Source organism: Rhinichthys klamathensis, unplaced genomic scaffold, assembly GCF_029890125.1.
Source record: "Rhinichthys klamathensis goyatoka isolate OS25496 unplaced genomic scaffold, OSU_Roscu_1.1 h1tg000329l_1, whole genome shotgun sequence".
Lineage (NCBI taxonomy): Eukaryota > Metazoa > Chordata > Actinopteri > Cypriniformes > Leuciscidae > Rhinichthys > Rhinichthys klamathensis.
Genome location: NW_026606844.1, coordinates 312648 through 340612, shown reverse-complemented (window position 1 = coordinate 340612; position 27965 = coordinate 312648). Strand labels below are relative to the sequence as shown.

At 39.0% G+C, this 27965-nt stretch overlaps 1 protein-coding gene across 12 annotated transcripts in view; it reads right to left on the bottom strand.

Moving 5' to 3' along the window:
* The window catches only part of nbeab (neurobeachin b), a 334783-nt gene that overhangs the window by 102311 nt on the left and 204507 nt on the right, over positions 1–27965 (bottom strand). For all 12 annotated transcript variants that reach the window (XM_056271937.1, XM_056271943.1, XM_056271940.1 and 9 more), the window contains 3 exons: positions 5942–6059; positions 4271–4373; positions 2632–2747 (listed from right to left, as the gene is read on the bottom strand). In XM_056271937.1, coding sequence (XP_056127912.1) covers positions 2632–2747; positions 4271–4373; positions 5942–6059 — 337 coding nt within the window. The remainder of the gene's footprint in view (positions 1–2631; positions 2748–4270; positions 4374–5941; positions 6060–27965) is intronic.

Here is a 27965-nt window from a genome sequence, read left to right as displayed (position 1 = left end):
ATTGTGAAATATCACTATTTTTATATAACTGTTTTCAATTTTAATATTTTTAAAATGTACAGTAATTTATTCCTGTCACAGCAAAGCTGAAGTTTCAGCATCATTACTCTTCAGTGTCACAAGATCCTTCAGAAATAATTCTATTCATTTCTTTCTTATTAATCATTTATTAGTTTATTTCTAATTTTTTAGAAATTTAGAAATTATTTCTAATCTTTCTCTTTATATATGTATACTTGTAAATTTAGAATATATAAAATATAATTTTTAAAACTAAAGTTAAAAGTTGAAAACGTTTTTATATATTCACTGTATACACACACACACACGCACACACACACACGTGCACGCACATGCACATACACACACACACACACACACACACACATACACACACACACACACTTTACTTCGTTTGAAAAAAACTTGTATGTGGCAGATTCTGCTCCAATCTTATATATCGGATTTTCTATGAAAGAAAACTGTAGTCAAGAAATAAACCTCTCCAAAAAAACCTAAAAAATGATTTTTGGAAAATGACAATTTGATATATATATATATCCCTGTAAACCCTCTATGAGACATTGCAAAGGTGCTGGCGTGATTTGTGCTTGTGGACAGAAAAGTTTCCAGACTCGTCTGGCTACCGCTGTGATCTGGAGCTGTGAGGACGCCACTGAAGCTTGGTCATGTTGATATACAGAATCTCTTAAAGAAGGGATACAGTGGGGCTATTTCATCTTTACAGTGCGATTACTCACACAACGACTGGAAGCCAGGTATTTCCTGTGGAACTCTGAGAGGGCACAAAGTAAACCTGATCCTGACCTTTAATCAAAAGGTTAAAATCCTCCGAAGTGGTACTAACCCACAGGGGCATCTCAGTTCAGATGACTGACTGAGAATAGCAAGAGAGCATGTGTGGAGACTCGAGAGTTTGATGATGTGGGCTTTGGTTCTGGGTTCTCCAGGCCTGTCATGATGGTTGGAGATGATAGTGTGTGTGGGCTAATTACCAGACCCATCACAAATGACTGTCATTAATCTTCCTCTTAAACGGCCACCTCTTAGAGCGCACAGATAAAACAGTATGATTTATAAAGCTCTCAAGTGGTTTTATACAATATGCGCAGTTTAGTTTCAATGCTGTTAATTAAACAAACATGCCATTAATTACTCCGTTGCCATTATTATGATAAACATTATATTATTACTGATTGTTTTAAGTAACAATGCTACAAATAAAGGACAGTATTTTTTCTTCTTATAGCTCTTTGCTTTTTTCTATCAACACAATACGTTTATATGCACATAGAAAGAATAATCAATGCAAAACACTGGTCTCGTCAGAACTGCAACCTAGCTGTGAGGCTGCAATGGATAGACAAAATAATAAAATAAAATAAATAAAATAAAATAAAATAAAATAAATAAAATAAATAAAATAAATAAAATAAATAAAATAAATAAAATAAATAAAATAAATAAAATAAATAAAATAAAATAAAATAAAATAAAAAATAAAATAAATAAAAAACAATAAAAATAATAAATAAATACAAAACAAAACAAAGAAACAGAGCGAAGCGAAACGAAAACAAAACAAAACAAAACAAAACAAAACAAAACAAAACAAAACAAAACAAAACAGGGAATCATAGCCTGGTATTATGGTATTCAGATACTTACACTGACACTAAACCAATTCATCCCGAACCCTGAGCGTAATGATCTTGAGATATTCTGGGTTTAGGATGAGGTAGACTTGATTAACCAGGTTAATGCCACATGGTGAAGTGGGGCCGGGAGGAGGAAAAAGGTTGAGATGAGGGGAGGTTGAGCTGACAGGGCCGAGGCCCGGGTGGAAGATGTTAATATCACCGCAATAGTGTTTAATTAGGAGCGGACCGGCTTCACATTAACACCCCTCTTTCTCTCCTGTCGGTGGGCCCGGGCTTCACTGACACCTCTGTCAGCACAGGTCATTACCACTCCTGCCTTTAATGAATTTTACCCCATTCCAACTCTGCCTTACATCTAATTAGCTGACAATAATGTTTCGAACTCAAGCCGGAGCTAAATATAAATATGCATGAATGTGCAGCACGAGCAGGGATGACACATTTCAGTGTCAAGAGGAGGTGTGTGTGTGTGCGCACAAATTCTCACTAGTTCACATCAGAGACTTTGCAACAGAATATTTCAACTCTGCACACACTCCCAGAGACACACTAATTAGCCCAACGAGTCCACAGCTCTCACTTTTGCGCAACGATAGAGCGTCTGAGTACGAAGGGAAAATATAGCTCCTAAATAAATAATGAGGGGAAAGACAGTAAATTTCTTTTTGTTTGAAAAAAGAAACTGATAATAACATTTAAACCAAATATATATATATATATATATATATATATATATATATATTTGGTTTAAATGTTATTATCATGTTATAATAACATAATATAATTTGCCATGTCCAACCAAAAGATTCTAGCGGACGTATTTTATAAACACTGATCAGTGGACAAATTCATCATTCACATCAAAGCCGATGTCAAACTTGATTGCAAATGGTCCAAAATACTTTAGTTTAAATGACTGGTTAATACTGACAAGCAAATCAATTCTGACCTGCAATGGTATTGAGAAACATCAGGTACTCAAAGTTCGAGATCTCTCGTCTTTGCCAGCGCTGAGTCATGTTAGAGGACTTGAAGAGCTGACGAGGGGTGGCCAAAGAAATCCGCCTGCAAAAAAACACATAAGCACAAAACTTCACCAATAAGCAGGGCTCAGGTCCAGCTTGACATTTGCTTTCATTTACTTTGATTATTGTGGACTTGGCTTGTTCCGCAAATGGATTATAACTCAAAATATGACATTGTAACATTTAGCTTCCAAAAAAAGACAAAAGAGTACACCAGCTCACACACGCAAGGCTGTCACGCTCTTTACTGTGGTGTGTAATGAATGCATCAGTTCCAGCAAAAGAGATTCTTTGCAGATGACCATAATGCGCCTTTGCTCTTGAAGTATATGCAGCACACATGCTAAAAATATGAGAACAACAGAGGATTCTGGTGCAGCGCCTGAATCGGACCTCTCTCAGGGATTCGCATTCACGTGCAGGACTTTCTTTCTATGTGTTTCTTTGAATAATTCTGTGCAACTTCCCTGCACTTATTCTGACTAAAAACAAGAGAATGGAGTACTTATTATTAGCTATGAAAATTCATTGCTGAACATAATGAAGCATTAATACACAGATGAGCAAAACATGTTGGTCCTCCGCGTGCAGCTAAAACAGGGCCAGGAGGCCAGGCCATTTGGAGCCCAAGGCAACACCTTGAACTCTTCATCATTTTTCTCAAACCATTCCTGAACAATGTGTGCAGTGTCCATTTCCTGCTGAAAGGGGTCACTGCCTTCAGCGAACACCATTGTCATGAAGGAATGTACCTGGTCTGCAACAATATTTAGGTAGGTGGGACGTGTCAAATTTACATCCACATGACTGGCCGGACCCAGGGTTTCCCAGCAGAACATTGTCCAGAGCATCACACCCCCTCCACTGGCTTGTTGTCGTCCCAGACTGCATCCTGCCTCCATCACTTCCGCAGGTAAACGGCACACGTACACGGCCGTCCACGTGATGTACAAGAAAACAGGATTCAGGTGACCTCCTTCTACTGCTCCACGGTTCAGTTATTATTACACTCGCGAACCCATTGTAGGTGCTTTCGATGGTGGACAGGGGTCATCATAAGCACTCTGATTGGTCTGCGGCTACACAGTCCCATACACAGCACCACTGTGGTTGTGACACATTCCTCCCATAACCATCATTAAAAATGAGTGTGACTTGTGCCACAGAAGCCCTTCTGTTGTCTCAGACTGCCCTTCGTTGCCGTCGTTGCCCTGGTGCATCGATGAGCCTTGACGCACAACACTATGTGTACACTTATTGTTACTAGCATGGCAATAGACTTCAGTTGAAATACTCTAAAGAATATGGGTTTATTTGGTAGGGTCAGTCAGGGACAAACATGCAAAAACACCCATGCCGCAAGTACTTTAACTACCTCTACCTCCAAGTATTCCAAACAGTTGAACAGCAAAGGAGTACACTCAGGATCAATCGTTTCTGACATTTGATGTGGTCATCATGCTAGACTTTTAAACAAAATAAAGGCGAAGTAAACATTGTTTTGAACAATATTTTGAATGGCAACCACGTGCAGGTGTTCCAGAGAACTAGAAACAGACTTGCCTGGCCTGTGGAAGGCCGTAACTTGTGCCGACGCCCACGCGAGGAAGACTGTAGACCACCTTCTTCACTGTGGCCTGATCGGGGAAGTTAAACATGACGGACGCTGAGGGAGGCAATGACGTCACAAGTTAAACAAAGGCCTACAGTAGAGTACATCCAAATATGAGTAAACATTTCCACAAACGGTACAAAGACTTCAGAACGGGTAAACAAATACTGCTTAGCGATCATTCAGTCTATGCCCTGAATCTGAGGAAATGGCTTAAAAAAACTTTTGATTGGTTTGTTATCAAATTCAAATTTGGACTTAATTTGGACTTAAATGTGTAGATATTTTGTACTTTACACTTTTGTAGTTAAGTATAGCTCACTTATTGGGCCTGTAGAGGGGGATTTATCCATAAAAAGTGTCCTGGGTCAGCTTAAACCTAGTCCCAGACTAAAATGCATGTTTGAGCTGTTTTAACTGTAAACAACTCGCACTGATATTTCGTAAATATGTCAAAATGGACATATGGGAAATTGACATTCCCTGCATGGTTTCTTCATAGTTTTCATTTTTTTTGAATCAGTTATGTACATTAGGGTTTTATGTTACATTTAATGTTGTTAAATTAAAGGGATAGTTCACCCAAAAATGAAAATTAGCCCATGATTTACTCACCCTGAAGTCATCCTAGGTGTACCAGTATATGACATTCTTCCCTTGAACTTGACGCACAACGTAAACAGGGCTGGGCAACTGCGTTCGTCATTACGTTGTGTGTCAAGTTCAAGGGTTACTCTTTTGGCGTAAGTCGATGCGTACGGCCGTCAGCCGGAAGCTAGTTATTTTAGTCGATAAAGTTTTAAATATGGATATTTTTCTTACACGAACGTATCGCTTCACTTCAAAAGACCTTTATTAACCCCCGAAGATGCGTGGAGCACTTTAATCATGAATAGATACGCTTTGATGGACTTCCAAAGACATCCAGTCATTCACTGCCATTATAAAGCTTGGAAGAGCCAGGACATTTTTTAATATAACTCAGATTGTATTTGTCTGAAAGAAGAATGTCATATACACCTAGGGTGACTTCAGGGTGAGTTAAATCATGGGCTAATTTTCATTTTTGGGTGAATGTTTATTGCATTTTTCAAATTTCATGTGTGTTACCATGATGGTTGTTTAGTGTTTGTGTGAATGGCACTGTGCAGCTTATATACTGTATATTAGTATACTTTCTCAGCGTGTGGAAAAGCTGTTTATGATGAGCTTTGACTCATCATGTGACTCTCATCACCACAGTGATTGGTGGTTGTCAATGTATTACAATTGTAAAAAACAGAATTAGTACTGCAATAGTCACATGGGTTAACATATCAGATAATTAAATATGTTTTTTTTTTTTACTGTAAATTTAAGTTAAGTCTGTAAAACCTAAAATGTTGCTACCGCAACCGTATTTTTTACGGTAAATTTCTGGCAGCCACAGCTGCCGTTTTTTTTACGTAAATTTAAAGGAATTTTTTTTTACAGTGGGTGTGGACTTTTTGAAGCTGGTTGACCAAGCATGTTTCGCTGGTTTAGAAAGTTTTGAAAACTCAGGATTTTCAGCAGGACAGAGATCCAGAGCACTAGATAGTTTGAGTGGTCAATGTTTTGGAAAACACATAAGACAGTTTTACTTCTGTTGGCCATGAAGATCTCCAGCGCTGTGTTCTGAAGCAGGAAGCGTCGGGTGAACACTGCTCGGATCTCGCTGAACATCCATTTGCCATGAAGCCCCTCAGAGTAGACCAGCACCTACGCACAGGCGAAAAGGAAAGAGATTCGTTAACTCAACTGCAATCCAACAGATTTTCCAGGCTGTTTTTCAATACAGTGTCACGCGTGTTATGATCGTTGCTCGGGAAACACATTCCGTAGTTGCAGTTTGATTGTCACTCCAATCATAATGGCATGAAGCCACTTTGACGGAGCACTGCGAAACATTCCATTCCCGTCAGAAATGTTGGCTGGAATCTCCTGAGTGACAGGCAAGGCTTTGATAGGCTTCTCAAAATGGAGGCATCTCAGACGCTGCTTTCTGCTGATGATGCAAAGGGCCATCTTTCCACCTTTCCTCTATTTTGTTTGACACGTCTCTCTCACTCGCTCTCACTGTGCTTTTGGAACACAATCCCTACGGGGGTAAGGTGGCCGCAAATAATCCATACTAACACAGGGCTGGGGCAAGAGGGGGATCATTAGTGAGTTTCTCCTCGGAGACCCCCGGAGACCTCGGAGACTGGATCAAGAGCTTCATCCTGACAGGTGAGAATGAGCCAAACTCCATTCCCCACCTACCACTTTAACGGACCAAGAGGTACACACACACAAACATATGCGTACACACTCACATTCTTCAAGCCCAAAAAAAGAGAATGGTTTGTGGCACATAGATAAGAGGCCATTTTGGGTGGGTGCAAAGGTGAAGAAAGGTTTTGTGGTAGAGGAAAGGTTTGGGACATTGTGTACAGTAACTGTGAATGGGAATCGGTTAAGTTTATAGCACCGTAAGAGAATTCATCCTAAGAGATACTGAAAGCCTCCACCGACCAGACTGGCCTTGCTTAGTTTCTCCCCAGAATAATATTCGGCACTGACACAGAAGAGCCTCCTGTCACATCAGTGGCTCTAGGGATCAATTAAAAATGGATTATATAAATGCTCACCATCCACCACTGTAGGTACTCCATACAAACCCCTAACAACCAACGTTAGATATAGATAGGTTCGCCCTGGCTGACACCTCGACAGAACTGAACTCAAAGAGCTGTCATAGATAGGTTGTGTGGAAAACAACAGTTTAGTGTGTAAGTAGTTAGAAGAACCATTTGGGAGATTTGGCATTAGAGATTCAATGACTTCCCACATGCTGAGAGAACAATGGAGAGAACAATAGTAACAACAAAAAATATATATAAATATATATTGAAGGGAAACTATCGTGTTCAACAATCCGGAAATGAAAAAAACATAATAATAATAACGATAATAATACATATTATTAATATAATAATGACGAACAAATTAATCATAAAACGGCAATAAAAACAAATGATTGACAATAATAAAAACAAATGAATGCAACATTATTACAATAATAATAACAATATTTAATAATAATACATGTAAGAATAAAACAATGCTAAATCAACAATAATAATAACAATAGTAATAAACAATAATACATTAACCAAAATACTACCTACTACTACTACTAATAATAATAATAATAACATTATTAATGATAAAGATAAAAACAATCATGATTTCAATAATAATGCTAAAACAAGTAAAATAATTACAACAACAACAATAAATATTAATATAAATCTAAAAACTAAATGAATATATAATAATACAACAACAATAATAAATGTATCATTATTATTATTAGAAGTAGTAGTAATAATAATGTATTATTCATGTAATAATGATAAACAAATGAATCATAAAACAGCAATAAAAATCAATAAATATTATTAATATAATTTTAAAAACTAACTAAATATGTTTTTTTATTAGTAGTAGTAGTAGTATTATTAATAATAAAACAAATAAATCAATTTAGAAGAAGTAGTTTTACATCTGAACAAAATGTGACAGGTGCTTGCCCCCAATAATAATAATAAAAAATAATTAAATCAAAAATACAAGACCTCTTTGTGTTTCAGTGGACATATTCAAATGTATATGCATCTACACATGCCCTTGCCTGTCTCTTCCTGAGACAAAGCGCAGGTCAAAGGGTTAGCCGACAACAAAAGATACTGCTGGAGAAAAAGCATCTCAAAATAGGTCACATCAGAAAAAAATTTGTCATAACAACGGAGCTGGCACATCAAACATCAACAAGCCAGTGCCCCTGTAGACACAGAGGTCTCTGACAAAGTGCAGTCGTTATTCTCTCCCGTCTTTTTGTTCTCATCGTGGAGAAACAGAGAAAACGAGAAAGAGAGAGAGAAAGAAGAACGGAGGCCCAGCTGTAAAAAATGGGGCTTAATGAACCTGTCTGGCTGGGCTGTCCGCTGCCTGTCAGAGGTGTCACAATGGTGACGAGTGTCAGGAGCGAGCGGCCCCGGGTCCCGGGTCCCAGACAGGCCTGCCAGCTGGAGGCTTCTGCCCCAATCTAATCACAGGCTCACTGCGCACACACAGCTATACCTAGCTCACGTTTGGATGGTTATGTCTGTTGTATATGCAGCTGTTACGGTTGTAAAAGGTTCCTAACAGATGCATATTAACATGTTTATTGCATCAGTGGAATAATCCAACTGTTTTGTTGTCAATGCAATTAATTACGGTAAGTTGGCTACTGTAAATAAACACCGGGCCCTTATTGACAATCGGCCCCCGCAATTCTTCTCGTTTTGTTGGTGTTAATAGCCATTATTGAGCATGACATCCAAGGCTAATCTTTTTCACCATTCGTATTCTTCAAAGGACGCCCCGAAACTGCCCGCCTGAATGAAACGTTATGACAGGGGTGAATATATCAAAAAGATCTGTCATTCTTAAACCGGACACAATTTTTCACACAGCCCCTCGAGAGATGAGTGCAATCCCTCTCCATGTCAAATGTGTGCTGAGTCTGGCCGGGGATATAACAGCCAGCATGACTGATATGTTTATAAAGCCGGTCGTCTGTCGCACTGACAACCTGCCATCATAGCACCTCTGCTGGGCTCGCTGCAGATTTGTCTAATAGGCTTCCACTGCTGGGACTGAATGCGAGTGTGTGTGTGTGTGTGTGTGTGTGTGTGGAATGAGAGAGGGGAAAATGTGTCCAGAAAGTGAGAGCACTTGTCTCATCTCAAGAATGGTGACTACTCCCTATGGTGCGCGAGAGAAAATGTATATATGAGCTAAAGAGGTTCAAACCCCACAGCCTAACTGTCATTTTATCTGCACACAGATACATTTAAAGGAACAGCGCACCCAAAATTACAATCCTTTAATTATTTATTAACCCAAATTTTGTTCCAACCCATGTGACTTTTTTCTTCTTCTGTCTAACACATTTGGAAAAGTTTACCTAATGCTTGTTCCAAAAGCTCCAAAAAGAAAAGAAAAAACACCATAAAAGTACCATACATTTATGTGACTACATCTAGAGACTCAATAATAATAATAATATTTTTTATTGAAATATTAATAATAATAAATATATGCTATATATTAAAAAATATATATATTTTAAGTCAAATTATTGCTTTAGTTTGGCTGAAATTGAACTTTTAAAGTGCATTCAAGCGTACTGTGGACATGTCTGACATGCGATACATTTCAAATTTCCTGAAGCCATATTATAGATCAAAACCATTATTCACCGAAAACCTTGAATGACTAGCTCTCATTCAATTACGAAACGTGAGAACCTTGGGTGAACTGATGACCTTTTTTATTTTAGGCTGTTCCTTTAAAGAGATTAAAACGAAATTAGCAGACCTTTAAAACAATCACTGCCACTCAACGGCAGTAATGGACACAGTAAGAAAAGGCTGACTGACTTTTGTAGCTTGTAAAAGGCTTTACTGCATGCAGGGTACAGTGTGTCTGGTGTAAGGGGCAGCTGAGTTTGCAAGCAGACATGCTGTGGCACTGTAGTTGTAGAGAGGAAAGACCAGCACAGTATGTGACAGTCTTTACCAAAGGGCCTGTTTTGGAACAGGTGGGGGTCTGGACTGTTTACCACCGGCTGTTGCTGGCTTCGGGCTTCAGGCTTCAGGAGAAAAAGCACAGGATGACAAGGTGTGACTACTCCAGTCTGCTCACTATGAATGTGTGTGTGTGTGTGCCCTATCACCTAGCCTTGTTGCTGCCAAATTCATGCTTGCATACTTCGTCCTCAGAGCTGCTGCTGCCCTTTCAACCTTAATTTACATCACAAGGAATTTTTTGGTCAATATGTCCCCATACATGTGCTTCAAAATATGACTTAGTAATGAAGTGTTTGTAATCAAATATGCAAAGCTGTGTTCTAATTCACAGGCTGTGTTCTAATTCACTTAACTTGAAATCATTTTTGTTCATTTGGAAAGCCCTGCGAACACATTTTTTCACAAAAGTATTAAGCAGCACAACTGTTTTTAACATCGATCATAATAAGAACTGTTTCTTGAGCACCAAATCAGCATATTAGCATTGATTTGTGAAGGATCATGTGACACTGAAGACAAATGGCTTACAAAAATTCAGCAGCGCCATCCGCAATAAATTATATTGAAAAATATTAAAAGAGAAAAATGCAATATATCAAAATATTACTGTATATACAGGTCCTTCTCAAAAAATTAGCATATTGTGATAAAGTCCATTATTTTCCATAATGTAATGATAAAAATTTAACTTTCATATATTTTAGATTCATTGCACACCAACTGAAATATTTCAGGTCTTTTATTGTTTTAATACTGATGATTTTCGCATACAGCTCATGAAAACCCAAAATTCCTGTCTCAAAAAAATGTAAAAGAAGTGTTTTTAATAAAAAAGAAAAAAAGTCAACCTTCAAATAATTATGTTCAGTTATGCACTCAATAGTCAATACTTGGTCGGGAATCCTTTTGCAGAAATGACTGCTTCAATGCGGCGTGGCATGGAGGCAATCAGCCTGTGGCACTGCTGAGGTGTTATGGAGGCCCAGGATGCTTCGATAGCAGCCTTAAGCTCATCCAGAGTGTTGGGTCTTGCGTCTCTAAACTTTCTCTTCACAATATCCCACAGATTCTCTATGGGGTTCAGGTCAGGAGAGCTGGCAGGCCAATTGAGCACAGTAATACTATGGTCAGTAAACCATTACCAGTGGTTTTGGCACTGTGAGCAGGTGCCAGGTCGTGCTGAAAAATGAAATCTTCATCTCCATAAAGCTTTTCAGCAGATGGAAGCATGAAGTGCTCCAAAATCTCCTGATAGCTAGCTGCATTGACCCTGCCCTTGATAAAACACAGTGCACCAACACCAGCAGCTGACATGGCACCCCAGACCATCACTGACTGTGGGTACTTGACACTGGACTTCAGGCATTTTGGCATTTCCTTCTCCCCAGTCTTCCTCCAGACTCTGGCACCTTGATTTCCGAATGACGTGCAAAACTGAGCAACAGTCCAGTGCTGCTTCGCTGTAGCCCAGGTCAGGCGCTTCTGCCGCTGTTTCTGGTTCAAAAGTGGCTTGACCTGGGGAATGCGGCACCTGTAGCCCATTTCCTGCACACGCCTGTGCACGGTGGCTCTGGATGTTTCTACTCCAGACTCAGTCCACTGCTTCCGCAGGTCCCCCAAGGTCTGGAATCGGTCCTTCTCCACAATCTTCCTCAGGGTCCGGTCACCTCTTCTCGTTGTGCAGCGTTTTTTGCCACACTTTTTCCTTCCCACAGACTTCCCACTGAGGTGCCTTGATACAGCTCTCTGGGAAAAGCCTATTTGTTCAGAAATTTCTTTCTGTCTTACCCTCTTGCTTGAGGGTGTCAATGATGGCCTTCTAGACAGCAGTCAGGTCGGCAGTCTTACCCATGATTTTGAGTAATGAAACAGGCTGGGAGTTTTTAAAAGCCTCAGGAATCTTTTGCAGGTGTTTAGAGTTAATTAGTTGATTCAGATGATTAGGTTAATAGCTCGTTTAGAGACCCTTTTCATGATATGCTAATTTTTTTAGACAGGAATTTGGGGTTTTCATGAGCTGTATGCCAAAATCATCAGTATTAAAACAATAAAAGACCTGAAATATTTCAGTTGGTGTGCAATGAATCTAAAATATATGAAAGTTTAATTTTTATCATTACATTATGGAAAATAATGAACTTTATCACAATATGCTAATTTTTTGAGAAGGACCTGTATACTGTACACTTATACATACACTGTAAAACCAGTAATATTGTATGTACTCTATGTACACACATACATATATAATTTGCCATTTCACTTCAAAATGTCTGAAAACTTTGTGAAGCACTTCGTTGGACATTTGGAGCGTATAGTTAAGCACAAGTATAATTTATTTTAACGCACAAAGGATGATTAAAAATTGAATAAACAGGAAAAACTGAGCTGAGCTCTTTCAGCTTCATGTTAAATAAACAATAAAACCAAAGTAAGATTTGTGAAATTCATTGATCCAAATCTCAAACTGTTTACCAGAAGTTTCTGTATATCCTTTTAAAAGATGAGAAACACTCATCTGAAAGGAAAACACACTCAACACACACACACACACACACACTCACACACGCACGCACCCATGCACATCAAAGGCTGTATTTCCCATCTGATCTCTCCTGCTTGTGACATGTGCTCTAAGGGGTGAAAATAAGCAAAATTTAAAATTCCTTCAGATTATCAGAAGCCTCTCATTGGACGCTCCTCACGGAATCCATTTTTCAGCCCCAGTAAAGGGGAATGGCTCCCTGAGCAGGTATCTCCGGAAAGAGGATGTGGTTTTTGCATAATCACTGTCAACACACATTTGGGGTGTGCGAGAGCGTGTGTCGGGGTGACACGGTTTCAGTCGTGAAGCGAGACTGCGGTGATAAACGGATGAATATGAGCTCTGCTCGCTGCTCAGATCACTGCCTAATATGTCCAACCCAGTTTGTCAATAGTGGTTTTGCTGCAAGGGCCGTATTTCAGGCATGCTCTTGAGGTTGTGCGTGCCATGAAAACCGATATGTTGGTGATGGTGAAATCTTCTTGCGGTCGAGCCATTTTGTTTTCTATTAAATATTGGTTTGCTGGGAAATTAGAAGCTCATTAAAAGTCAAAATGGCTACAAAAGGAAACAATGAGCAGAAAGAGGCATATAAATGTCCCCGTAGGCACATATACACACACACGGCTAACAGTAATCTAGATAAACAGCTTGAGAGGGCTTGTGTTAAGGGCTTTTTAAAAAGACGGAGTGTAATTTTCTATGGGGTCCATTTGCTGAGCCCTCACTAATGGCCCTTCTTAAGAGACTCATCACGCTTAAGATGACTGGAATCGCACTGGCTTGATGAATAGCCTCTTCAGCCTGACAGAGAAATCGCAAACAAAGCTCTGCACTCATCACATGGAAAAACAGTAAGGTGGAACGGAAAGGGCCAAAAATATGTGGAGATCCCCTACCAACGGACAAGTTTGCCTAAATCGGTTAATACGAAGTGCTTAAAATCAAACAAAAGACTATAACAATCTCCTCAGGCTGTATTTTCTGTAGAATTGCACATACCTTTTCTGCTTCAGTATCAAGATGCGCCTGAGCATAAAAAGAGAGATCCATAGAGATGATTTGATTAATCTTCTGCATGTGGTAAAACTTGCCTAACCTGCGCAAAGCCAGACCTGAACATCTTTTTGAGGATTTTTCAGTGCCTGACCTCACTGATGCTTGTTAATGGGAGCAAATCCCTGCAGCCATGTTCCAACATCTAGTGGATAACCATTCCAGATTACAGGACAAAGTCTCTATTAATGCCAATGGTTTGGAAATGAACTGTTCAGCTACTGTAGCACATATTGATGTAGCGTAGATAAAGCAATGGATATACTGTAGTCTGGGGTAACAAGAGTATGAGGGGGCTGTGCGATACACAGTCTTTGCACCATACAATTAACAAGACGTTCGACCGAACTCGGCTGTTGTGAACATCACACCTTCGTCTATTATTCTTTTAATCGTCAATTAATCTATTAATATCCACCCAAACCGCGAAGGCCTCCTCCCCAGTGCCAACAGACGCACTTTGAAGATACATGTACCATAGAGCCATTTGTACTATTTGTGTAATAAAATAACACAAAAATATGCTGGCACAAAAAGTAAAGATATTAGCTGCTAGCACTAGCATGTGTATGCTAGGAAGTCTCTGCGTTGAGTGGGAGGGGTGTTGCTTTCATCCTCAGGGGTAAGTCAGAGGGAAACAGAGGAGGGTAATCTGGCTGTTGAGCATGGTAGATAATTTGCACTTGATCCCCTTGTAATTATATAGTTTAAATCTTTTTACCCTCACTAATCCAGCGGCGCATGGAGACGTTTTCCGGGCGGCGTTGAAGGGGCTTGTTGGACAACCCTCGTCAACTTATGTCAAACGCTTCCAAGAGGATTTCGGGAGTGGGAGGAGAAGGCTGGGGTTGATATAATTATTTTGACTGTGTTTATTTCATGCGCACACATACTTTGCATATCACTCCCCACCATGAGGAAGAGATGGAGGTGGAGGAAGTCTTGAAAGGAACAGGATGGAAGGGGGAACTAAATACAAGTTGATGTTAAAACCAAGTATTGCAGTTAATTCTCACAATTAATTACAATTTGTGTGTATTGCAATAATTTAAACACAACTTGCAGTATCTTTTCAGAGTAATCATTAATCAATTACAAAATCAATACTACAATGCCTGTTCATAACCGTTTAATGCAGTAATATCAACTGATAAGAAAATCTAGTAATTTAGAATACAATGAAGAGTTTGCGCCAATTTAATAATAATCTTTTATTCATTTTTTTTTTTAAACAACATTCACTTGGAGTTTTTAGACATTATTTGTTTTCAAATCAAGTCGATGCATGTTGTTTTAGACTTAATTACACAATGTAATCAGTAGATCATAATGTTGCAGTCGGACACAAACAGAATCTCCGGGTCCCCGATGACCCGGGGTTGATTGCTAAGCTGAAGCACGAGGGAGTGTTACGTACATGTATGTGCACTCGGTGGTATCCCTGCCGGCCAGCGGGACAGCGGGCCATCTTGCACGCCTGCCAAAGCTGACAGCCTGTGACAATCTGCTTGGCGTGCGGCTATTTGACTAATTACACTGGATTACAGCATATTAATGCAAGCTGTTTTCTCCAGGGTTAGTGACCTAGACATGCTAGCTCCAACACACGCTAAGCACACAGGAAAAAAAGATTTTTCTTTTGCGGAAAATAAAAATAGAAGTGGCTTCACTACTTTGTCTTAGTTGATCAGTGAAAGTGTATCTCAACTGGAGGCCTAAGTCATGCTGTCTCTTCTGAACCCCCATAAGGCCATTCCCATATAACAGAGGGAAATACAGAGATTAACATTTCTATCTGTTTCCTTTTGTCTATCCCTGATTTGAAAAGGGAAATGCTTGTAATTTGAGCAAAAGACAGAAACTTTCTTCAGTGATTTATTACTCATAAGAGTAAATGTTTCCCAAAGCTGGATCATAGGCATTTTCCCATTGATTGTGCTTTTGTGTTGAAATGAGATCTTGATTAATGGTGGAATGTCACATGGGAGAGATTTGGTCTGTAGGATAAAATCTTTATTTTCCAGTCATTTCCGCTTGAGAAAGTCTGGGATTTCTCCAAAACGAATCACTTGCTAGCATGTGTGTAAGACATATCTCAAAATCAATACTAATTGAAAGAGGAGTATGATTTTTTTTGTGCAAAAATTGGCTGAGTGAAAGTGTTAAGGATTTTTCATTGAGTCTTTTTGCAGGTTATAACTGCCTTTATAAGCAAGTCATTAAACCTATTCGTTCAAAACACTGATTCATTTAGGAATTAAACAAGTGACTACATTAATGGGTAAGCCACTGGTTTCTTCCCAGTGAACCATTGAATCATTCAATCAACTGATTCATTCTGCAGACATGCCACTACTGTGTTTAAAAAGACACTTAGCAACATTGCCTCAACCAATGGCCTGAGTTTGTGGGCGGGACTACCGGTTTCCCTAACCAATAGCAGAAAGAGGAAGTATATAAACCAGCTTGAGACGAACTCATTTTAACAACTGTTGTCGGTAGAGTATTTTTTAACTAAAATACTTTTTTACTAGTCAAAACTGTCTTTATAAGCGGGTCATTAAACCATTCATTCAACTGATTTGTTCAAAACACTGATTCATTTAGGAATAAAAAAAGTGACTACATTAATGGGTAAGCCACTGGTTTCTTCCCAGTGAACCATTGAATCATTCAATCAACTGATTTATTCTGCAGATATGCCACTACTGTGTTTAAAAAGACACTTAGCAACATTGCCTCAACCAATGGCTTGAGTTTGTGGGCGGGACTACCGGTTTTCCTAACCAATAGCAGAAGGAGGAAGTATTCCTATAGAAACCAGCTTGAGAAGAATTCATTTTAACAATTGTTGTCGGTAGAGTATTTTTTAACTAAAATACTTTTTTACTAGTCAAAACTGTCTTTATAAGCGAGTCATTAAACCATTCATTCAACTAATTTGTTCAAAACACTGATTCATTTAGGAATAAAAAAAAGTGACTACATTAAAGGGTGAGCCACTTTGTCCTTCCCTTAACTGATTTGTTTATAAGTGAATCATTCAATCATTCAATCAATTGATTCATTCTGCAGACATGCCACTACCATGCGTAGTTTTAAAAGACAATTAGCAACATTGGCTCAACCAATGGCTTGGGCTTGGGGTCGGGACCATCGGTTTCCCTAACCAATAGCAGAAGGGGGAAGTATTCCAAGAAACCTGCTTGAGAAGAAATATTTGTACAATTGTCGTCGGTAGAGGTACATAAAAGCAAAAAAAATCTTTTAACTAAAATCATTTTTTAGTAGTCGTCAAATGGTGAAATTCTTTTTGCCAATCAAAGTCTCAAAGTACTGCTTTCTCATAGTATCCACTGGGCCTGCTATCTATTCATATGCAATTGCCAAAGTAAGCACACACTGTGTCTGGGCCTCTGCTATCAACAAAAATGGAAGCCGAGACCTTAACAAAGGCAAAAGAGGAGAAATGAGGCGTACAATGAGTGTGTTTAGAACACAACGACTCTCCCGATTGTGCTAAACCAATCCCAGACTTGCAACAAAGAGAGACTGGAGCTTTGCTATTTGTATCCTCTCCTCTGGCTCAAGCGCAGTGTAATAATAGTCTTAAAGTAGGCATTGTAGGAAGAGAATACTTGAGTGGCTTACACAGGCAGTCTTATGAAACATTTAGGCAACGGTTTCCAAGGGTCCAAGGAGGATGGGAGAAAAGGTAACGCGGCAGAATGGTCTTCTAGCGTTCTGCCGGCCTTATTGTACAGAAGTCACATCAAATTAACTCTGAGGGCCATTTGGAGGGCCTTTTTCTCTCTGCCGAGCTTTTCAGAACAGATTAAGCTATGAAAACTTCAGAATTACTAAAGCACCTATTAAGCATTATGCTCAGTCCTTTCTTCAGCTCTCCCTTTGAACACGATTGAATGCACTGGGGCGCTCAATAGACTCTGAGAGGAGAAAGACTGGTGTTATTGGGGAGGAAACATGATGACAGAAATGTTTAAAGGATAAAGAAGACTGCCACAGATCTCATGATGAATTGACAAAATGTGTTTACAAATAGCCTCTGCCGAGCTTAAAAATGTACATGAAAATTCTGGTTTGTGTGTGTATTTATTACCAGTTAGACAGTTCGTTATTCTCATCATCACTGGAGCTCAAACTATAAGCCATTGTCAAACTCTGGATTGTATAGAAGAGGTTTCAAGATAACAGGCAAGTGTTTTTATAACTGTTGCATTTATGTTTTTTTGTCCACTACCAAGCTCTGCAGGGGACATGGAGCTAGAGCAGTTCAAAGCAGCATGGAAAGAGCATGAATAGTAATTGTACTTAACAGGATTGGAGAGGGTCCTGACAGTGGCTCTTGAGACGCAGGTCGTGTGGCGTTAAATGGCTGTCACCCACTCAAAGATCCACGACTTGGGAAAAGCCCCCGCTATTCGAGAGCAACGGAGCTCACATGCAATGTCAAGAACAGGGTCCCGACAACTTCAGGCAACCTGAAATATGTTGTTCATTAAGTCCTACGGTCTTGGGTATCTAAACTTCAGGACTTAAGGAATGCAGACTAAGGTTTCAACTAAATGTTATATAAATATGCAACAAGGACATCTACTATAGGGCAATATAAGTGAGAGATTGGTTGTTCTTTTATAAGCTATAATGAGACCTCAAGGGGAATCTGCCTATTAAAACAGCAGGTATCTAACACCTGACCAGCAAAATTATATTGACCGTAGCCCTTTCAAAACATCCATACAAACAATATATAGATATAGGGGCCCTATTTTAACGATCTAAAACGCAAGTGTCAAGCGCAAGTAACTTTGTGGGTGGATCCCGGCGCTGTTGCTATTTAACCGGTGGGATAAATGACTCTTGCGCTCGACGCAAATCTAAAAGGGGTTGGTCTGAAGTAGCTTCATTATTCATAGGTGTGGTTTGGGCGTAACGGGAAACAAACCAATAAGAGCGTCATATCACATTCCCTTTAAGAGCATGACGAACGAGGTGCGCTTGTTCCATGGCGCAATACTATTATAACGGCGCATTTACCAGGTGCGCTTCAGAATTGGTATCATTTTCAAAAAGTAAAATGCATCTGTGTAGATGAGAGAATCATCTACAGTGTATGCGCGTTATTCACACTCTGTATTATGGCCAAGCATGCGCGCTTAAAATAGCATCTGAATGTACGCGCAACGCGCCACTGACTTTAGACTAGGTTTTTTTCTGGTCAGTGGCGCAATTGTTTTCTGGAACTGCAAAATAGCACCAGGGATCGTTTGCGCTGGAACACGCCTCCTTTTTTGCGCTGAACCGCCCAGGGAGCGCAAGTTCATTCCCTAGTTTGCCGGCGTGCATCTGTGGAGGGAAAAGTCTGCTTTGCACGGGTGCAAAATACGAATGATACATGTGTCGGTGTACAAAGTCAATAGCGCTGGGTGCAAGATAGGGCCCATAGTGCTTTTGCACTCAAACTCTTAGCCTGCAAATTGCCCTTCAATACAAGGAGAATGACAATTTGGGGGACATAGAAGACATATATCAATTACTCTAAACTAATCTTGCCCTTACCCCTTAAGAAATCATTTTATAATTAAAATAAATGATATAATAATAACAACAATAATAAAATCAGTATTTTCTTTATGACATATTTTTCCAATAAAGGATGTTTCTGAATATCTCCAAAGGGAAGTTAGATTTGTCAGACTTGAGCTCACTTTTTGGTGATGTATTATATAAACGCACACAATACTACAAAAACTTCTAGCATGAAGCCCCCTTAATATGGTCCTTATCAAACCTCTAATTGGATTGCCAGTGCTTGGAAGGAAAGATTCTGGGCCTTCTGCCTTTTATCCTTTTGTATTCCTATCAGCCACAAAATACCAAAACAATTGGATTGGGATCAAATGGACTGAGAGCTTTTTTGTTCCCCCAAACACAACAGGTTGACTAAAATCGGACCGGGCAAAAGCCTCAGCCCTCCGTTCGAAGGATGGGGAAATTTGAATTTCACAGGGTCTAAGTGACGTATCGAAACAAAGCTCCACACTGGCCATTGTTTGGCCTTTTACCAGTCAAGTCTTAAAACAGCAACATGTGGTGCGCCATTCAAACCAGAACTCCGGTTCAGATTTCGAATGACATTTTAGAAAGAACTGTCCTGAATATAACCCTTCAACTTTACTGGATCCATTATGAACGACTAGAGGAATGAGCCATCGCACCTTGGTCACGTCCTGTGTGCTCGAGGAGTATCCCCTCATCTATTCAAACGCCAAAATAAACCCTCCCCTAGCACCAACATCAATCACGTTAATTACGCCAAACACCATAATAACAATAATTACAATAATATCTCATTAAGAAGGAGAGAGTGAATGACGGGGGAGAATTAATAGCAGGCAGGTGTACAACACGCTGCAATTATGGAGCCTGAAATTAGTTCATCGCCCAAAGGCAAACCGAGAAGAAAGAAAGAGAGAGTGAGATGGAGGGAGGGGAGGTGGAGAGGAAGTGGGAGTGAAGTTTCACTAGCCAAAAAGTATTAAATAAAAAGAGAATTGCAAATAAGCAAATAAAAATGTCTTAAATGTGTAAATTAGGGGGAATAAAAAAAAGGAAAAAGAGAGGAGGGGGGAGGAAAAGCAGCTTTTCCTGGCAGAGTTGTGGGCAGGGATGAAAGGGGAGCGGCCCACCGTGATCAAGGGATCCACAGAGCTCTGCGGCAGCCATCAAGCCTGCACCTCTGCCGCCGACTGGCAGCGCATCCTTCTCCTGCCAATCATTCATTACGCCAAGCCGGAGTCGTAGAGGAAGCGCCTCCATGCCTTGACCTATCATATTACAGCTTCTGTAAACGGCTAATCCTCGTTCGTCAGATGGTGTCAACACCTCCGCCTGTTTTTGCACGCACTCACCCCCGCCAACAGACAAATTGACACAATAATACAATCATTTGAATTTCAGCATAGTGTAGTAGTGCAAAAGTTAGAGCATTTATTGTATATTTCCCATGTATATATATATATATATATATATATATATATATATATATATATACACACACACACACACACACAAGGATGGATTAAATATACACATGCATCCTTGCAGAAAATGTTTTTATTATTATTTTTTTAAATCTTACTGACCATATATATTTGAAAGAAATGATTCATTTTTGTTTCAGCAAGGATGCATTCAATTGATCAAAAGTGACAGTAAAGACATTTATTACAAAAATTAAATTTGTATTTGTAAGTTTGTATTTCAAACAATGTTGTTCTTTTGAACCTCCTAATTATCAAAGAATCCTGAAAAGAAATTAGTTTCTACAAAAATATTAAGCAGTTTTCAACATGTGTCACAATATTAATTTTTTTTACTGTATTTTTCATCATATAAATGCAGCCTCTCATCTAGCTTCTTGCTTTGAAAACACTGTGTAAAATTTGATAAAATATGATTGTATTCAATAAAGTTACATTTATTATAATAATAAGTATTATTATTGTAATTAAATTTGACTGTTAATTGGACTTTGGTGTCTTTTATCATTGGCAACTGCAATTGTTTTAAAAGCAAAAGCCAATATACGTATATTTGTACATTTTTACTTGATTTATCCATTTATACAAATCTGAATATAAAACGCCATGGCTGCTGAATATTTTATGGTAAGAGAGCACGGGGTCATCAGGATAGCTCTTTTAGCCCGAGGGCTGTTCCAGCGTGCAGTGAGAGCCCTCGAGGCAGGAAGCGGCATGTCAGCTCTTCCCTATGCCCTCTCCAGGAGTTTCGGCAGGAGCTGAAACACACCTACTGAATTTTGATTATGGAAGCCAGCTACCTCAACCACTACATTAATGAGGCCGGTCGAGAGCTGGAACCCAAAAAACACAACAAAACACTAGAACAGGAGGCCACTATACATGTATTAAGCTTTTGAGTCTGTAATCTTTATGTGTGACGGTGATTCAGACGGAAAAAAAGCTAAATAGCATTAGCAACATAGCAAAATGCTAAAATGCTTGCAAAAGTGCTTAAGTTTCGCAATCAACATGTAAACTTAAAATACTAGAAATGTACTAAAGTTATCCTCTGATGATTAAACAACAAATCTGCCCCTTTGAATCTGTTGTAGGCTACAGCAAAAAAAAAATGTAAATAACCGATGCTAGCTTTGTTTAAAAGAGGCTAACCGATTAATTGGTTAGTTATTTTTGTCATGGCCTGTTCTTAAAAGCACCACAGACCATAAAATGAGCTGCCTAATTCCTTTGGCCCTAAAATCAGACTTTCACATAAAGCAGAGGTAAGGATATCAATCATTTTAACCTTCACCGAGGCTACGTGTCAGCGTCACAAAACAGCTCATGTGGTGTTAATGAGCGTGTAATATAAAACACCAGCCACTAGCTCCATATGTCGCAGCATTATGGAAAACAGAGTCTTGCTTCTGTTACCAGAGAGATTTGAAGAGGTTTAGTCTGACACAGGCTACTCAAATGAAATATAGTCGTTTTTTAATAGTATCAAAGGATTCAGATCAAAACTGCAACAAACTTTCTGCCTAATTCTACATAAATTGGGTAAGTCTTAAACCTCATCTCCATAAAAAAAACATCAAAATCAGGTCCAGCCAGTCCGCTCTTCATTTTACATTGTCAATTATGTGTCATTGTGGAGGGAATCTCTGTACAAGTCAGCAGGCGGAAACGAGGCGGGGGCTCATCCACGTTATTAATGGAAATGATATACGTCAATATGGCCGTGTCGCCTCCCACGTGTCAGCCTGTCGTCTTACACAAAGGAACTGGCAACTTATGAACTGCCTGCGCCGCTACGTCGAGTCCATAAAACAACTGGCCCCGGTCACCGGGGAGCCCCCCTTGGTCCCGCCCCCTCCCTTGAACAGAAACCGCCCCCCTCACAACAGATGACACAGATGGGGAGAGGGCAAACAAAAAAGGGGGCTTCCTTTGTAGCAAGGGAACCTTTTCAAAAAGCCATTCATGCAACAAATTGGGGAAAGCTGGACCTCACTGCATCACTATAGGTTCTTGCTTTTTCAATGGCTAACCTATAAGTGCAGACACATTTATGAGTTTCTTTGTGATAGCGATTTAGGAGCAATAAAATATGAAGCCCAAAGTTCAAACGATTTGGGTATTTTTACTATAGCATTTTGTTTTGGCAGCAAATCTACATTAATACAAGTTTAGGTCACACGTGCATTGAAATGCTATTGTTGAAAGATTAAAAATGTAATTTAAATGTCTGTCGTACCAAGTTCTGCACTGATTTATCTAATGGACTTGACTTTTCTCATACTTTAAAGCATTGAAAAAAAACATAACCTCCCCCTCTTGAAAGCTCTATCTAGTCTTTACCGCTTCATGAGACGTTTCGCTAGAAAGCACCTGTCTTACTTTGCAGTTTGCTCACTTTCTTTCGGTTTATTCTCGCTCTCCTGCGGCGGCTTCTTCCCCCCTTCTACCTTTTCTCCTCCCTTTTTGCAATCTGCATAGAGAGACATTTGTCATCATTAGCCCAGCTCTGACAGTTGGCACCCAGCACCTCAGATCTCAAGGACTGGCAATTATGAAGCCTTCATCCCTTATTTGGGTTACATGGCCTAATTTCATCATGGGCTTCAACCACCAGCATTTCATTACTCGAGCCCCCCAACCTGGGAAAAAAATGCAGTCTTTTTCTTTCTCTTTGTTTTCACTCTCCAGAACCGGCTGTCAAGCGCACGTGCTTCTTGGAATAGGGCCGTATAATTAATTTGAAATGCATCAAGGCATTGTCCTCACCGGGGCTGTTGAGAGGATGTTCTGGTTGAGTATCATCGGGTCAGTGAGCGAATGATTACGGACTCAACCTCTAAACATGGGATGTCTCCAAGACATTAAGATTAATCACAGGGAGCTGAAGAGGTTGGTGTCTTGTGACGGCCGCTTGTTAAAGGTGTTTTACCGAGCTTGGGGTTTGTGTACGGCACTTGAAAACAAACAGATGAAAACAAATGGATCTGCTTACTGAATACAAAATGAAATTGATGCTTCACAGGAAACTTTCAAAAGTTTGAACAGTTAATAGAAATGTAACCCTTAAATGCATGAATGTTTCGCCAACCATTATTACATATTCAGGTCTTCAGCGACCCGGACCTATATCTAACACGATTAGATCTCTACCTGTCTCAGTAATGTAAAAGAAATATAATATACAGAAAAATAAAATAAAGCACACTTTTGGAGCTTGGAATGGTTCAGTTTGAGCAGATGTTCTTCACTGTCCTCATTTCCCAGAACATTCGGCATCTGGCTCATATTCGCAATCTCAAAACATATTCTCAATCTTCAAAATCATTATTTTGATCACGGATAGCTTCTTCACCAGATCCACCATCAAGTGACAGTGACACTAATATCTGATTTGGTTCCGTACTTGCTCTGCAGTAAATCGCTGAGCCATTTCAAGTTTTGCTGATGATAATTCCCATTCTTTTGTTTCTGCCTGCGGTAACTATAAGTGAAACACCACTTCATCGTTGTGTATCAGACAATGTGGAATAAAAGTGAATTGCACTTATTCAGACATCAAAGATTCAATTATTGTTGTGCAGAAAAAATATACTTACACTGTTACACACCTGGGGTCCTTTACAATTTTTACAAAAGATGAATGTGTAAACAGCCATTCTTTTATAATTTTACTTCTTATTATATTGTTTATAATAAATTGATTGAGGAGTACTAAGAAGGTTGATGTCTAAATTTAAAAAATGAATGATGAGTAGGGCAGTGAGTGACGTCCCGGGTCACTAAAGACCCATGCTTAGATATAGTTCATTCAAAAATGAAGATTCTGTCATCATTTACTCACCCTCATGTCATTACAAACCTGCACAATTTTTTCTTAGTTTTTGTCCATACAATGAAAATCAGTGGGGTTCAAAACAACATGGGACCCCAAACGACTTTGAGGGAAAACAATTATTTATTTTTTTCAAAATATCTTCTTTTGTTTTCCACATAAATTCATACAGGTTTGGAATGACATGGGAGTAATTGACATACGTAATTAAAAAAAAAATTGGGGTGAAATCTCTATAATTCACCATAGGCTACATACTGTATGCGGAATATGTGATTCTGTAATCACTTTCTTATAAGTGAACACTCCTCAAAAAATCTTCAACAGTGTAAGATTTCAGATTAAAGGATATTTAAATCAAAAGGTCCTTTTTTGAATAAACTAATGAAATCAGTGCTAAATCTATGCAAATAAATTCACGCCATTAATCAGAGAAGCTGACATGCAACAACGCATATTGCTGTTGGGGGGGTGTAAGGAAGGGTGATGGCAAGGCTAAAAAAACTGATTAATTTTCCAATGTTCCTCTCTCTCTCCCTTACATTTGGGGGTTACTGTTTACGTTTAGCCTATCTAGTCCGCTATACCAAAAAATTTTTACATTTTACGGAGTGGATTTTGTCCTCTTCTCCCAAACCCAAGGAGGAGGCTTCTAATACAGCATGAAAAATAAAACAAATGGAGGGAGAGCATTCAAAGCGTGAGAGGTAGGGGGCTGACAGCCGATAGGCAAGAGAAAATTAACTGGGAGCCCTGCAGTGTGGCCATATTGCCTGGAATAACTGAATTCGCTTCGGAAGAAAACTCAATGACAATTTTGATATCCATTTGCAGGAAGCTGAAAGGGATATGTCATAATAAGTGTCCATCTTATATAATGCAATCCCCACCAGCGCCAAGCTCCACGCTAATATTGCTTGTCTTAAATGGCAGGGCCTTTAATATGATTTATATTTGACTTCTCCACTCCATTAAGTGCACTCGATAATCTGTGCTTTGACCTAGCGACGCCTTTTGGCTCAGATCCAGTTTTGATATTCGCTGTCGCAAAATGATGATGGGATCAGTGTAAAAAACTGTCCATGAATGATGATGAAATAAAGCTGAGCTGACCTCCTTTTGTCACTGAATAATGGGATTATTAATATTAGTGTAAAGAAGTGACTATTAACTTCAATTAAGACTCTCTTAAGCTCTTGATATATTCAAATCTGTGAATAACTCTCCTGGTACTATTAATATTGGCATACAATGTTCTAGCCACATAAGAAGCGCTATCTAATGTTGTCCCCTGATGTCGTTCTTTTAAATTAGTATGCTGGATTATTAATGCAGGATTATAATTAAATGCACTGCATGATGCAAAGACGGCAGCACTGTCTGCAATGTCTTTTTTTTCTTATACATCAAGAGAAGCAATCAAAGAAACAGGACAACAAATGTTAAATGTCATATTAAAATTAAATTAAAACCAATAAACAAAAAATAATACAATTTGAAATATATATATATATATATATATATATATATATATATAAAGTATTACATTTATAATAATAAAATAATAATAAAAAAAATATTTATCCAAGTGATTTCAATCAGTTAATCAAAGGTTAAAGTACTTACATAATCAAAGAAATATACTGACACTATACAATCTATTTTAATGTACCTTTAAAAACATAATACTGATATAATCCATTACAATACCCATTTATTCTATAAACTACACAATTTACGTTCTAGCCGACTGCAGTTTTGAACATTTAATGGTGACTAAAAACCTGCAAGACCTTAACCTAAATCATCAATTTGTTTAAAAACAACACTATTCAGTTAAACATGGTAATGTAGGGCCATTCTGACATGGAGAATCGCTCTTCAGTACAAGATGGGAGGGAGAAAGAAAAATGAAGAAGTCATTGGCGAGGAAACTCCAGAACAAAGAGGCCTTCAACGAGCTAAACGTTTCCTGGGTCATATGCTCGTCCAAAAAGGGGCGGAAGCCAGAGTCATTGTATTGATTTACACAATCCAGCATCCTATTCGCTGGGTCAGAAATAGCACCCGTACTGTTGTCACACCCTCATATATCACAGCGAAGCCTGTGGATAGTGCGTTATGGTCACAAAGACACAGACTGCAATGTTGCGGAGACGCGGTGAGTGCGTGAGAGGAGAGGGGGTCTGAGGTCAAGGGGGTTTTGAAGTGACTTCAGGTCACACTTACCAGAGCGCCTAAGTCAAGTATACAGTATTGAATGGTTTTGTATTTAAATTATTTAAGATGCAGCATAAACGTTTCCAAACGAACTGAACAGCTCTCGTTCATTTAATTTTAAGTGTGTTTATAAAATCTAACACTTCCTGAACTTGATCTTGAATATTTATGTATTGCAGTATCATTAAACGCTGCAATTAAAATACTGATAAACAACAATTTGAGTTCTGTTTCATAAAGTATATGCTCTATGTGTTTAAGTGTTTGAAATAGGCTAATTTTCAATATGGAATGTGAGAGTCGAGGACTAAACGGTGCTAACAGATTAACATTGCTAATCCGAGATGAAATTATGTCTGATACTATAACACTGTACTACTGTTTACTGTAACTCACAAACAAACAATAGACAAGCAACTGATTCAGACATACAAAAGCAGTGCTGAGCACATCAGAGCATAGACCAGTGAAGGGAGGGAGACCGTCTGATCCGATATGGTTGGGTGCCTGCCATGTAATGTGTGTGCAGAGAGAGAGAGAGAGAGAGAGAGAGAGAGAGAGAGAGAGAGAGAGAGAGAGAGAGAGAGAGAGAGAGAGAGAGAGAGAGAGAGAGAGAGAGAGAGAGAGAGAGAGAGAGAGAGAGAGGAGAGAGAGAGAGAGAGAGAGAGAGAGGGGCTGAGGTGGAAAGCAGGGATAAACAGAGAGCACCAGCCATTTTTGAGAGTAACAAGGTGTCAGAAAAAAAAGTATTTTGCAATCCTCCCATTTGTTAAAATGTCACCAAATACATGTACTGTAGTCCAGAATGAAATTAAAATATCAGATTAATTGATTAATCAGATAAAGTCTTCTGGGCACAAGGATAGGCTACATTCTTCTTAAAAATTTAATAAATAAATAAATAAAATGTTTGATTTTAATAAAGTGCCATATAACTGCCAAAGGCCTAAACAGCATTCACTTTGCTTTCAGTTCCTGACAGAGGCAAAGGAGAACTCTGATATGTGTGATCGCTGCCTGCAAACTGCAGAGCTCTATTAATTATGGTTGGCAAAATCCTCCAGACATAAGGTGCCAAGCAGACTACAGTGAGGGCTGGAGCCAACGACCCTGATGCCTCAGTACAGTGACCTGTAACAATCTGCTCTGTGTACTGAAACAGACTTGCATATAGGACATATATCTACAACATGTATCACATTTATTCAAATAAACGTTCAAACGTGTCTCTTAATTTCTAAAAAAAGAAAAAGAGAAGCCTTTTTTCTCATAATCAGTGATGCA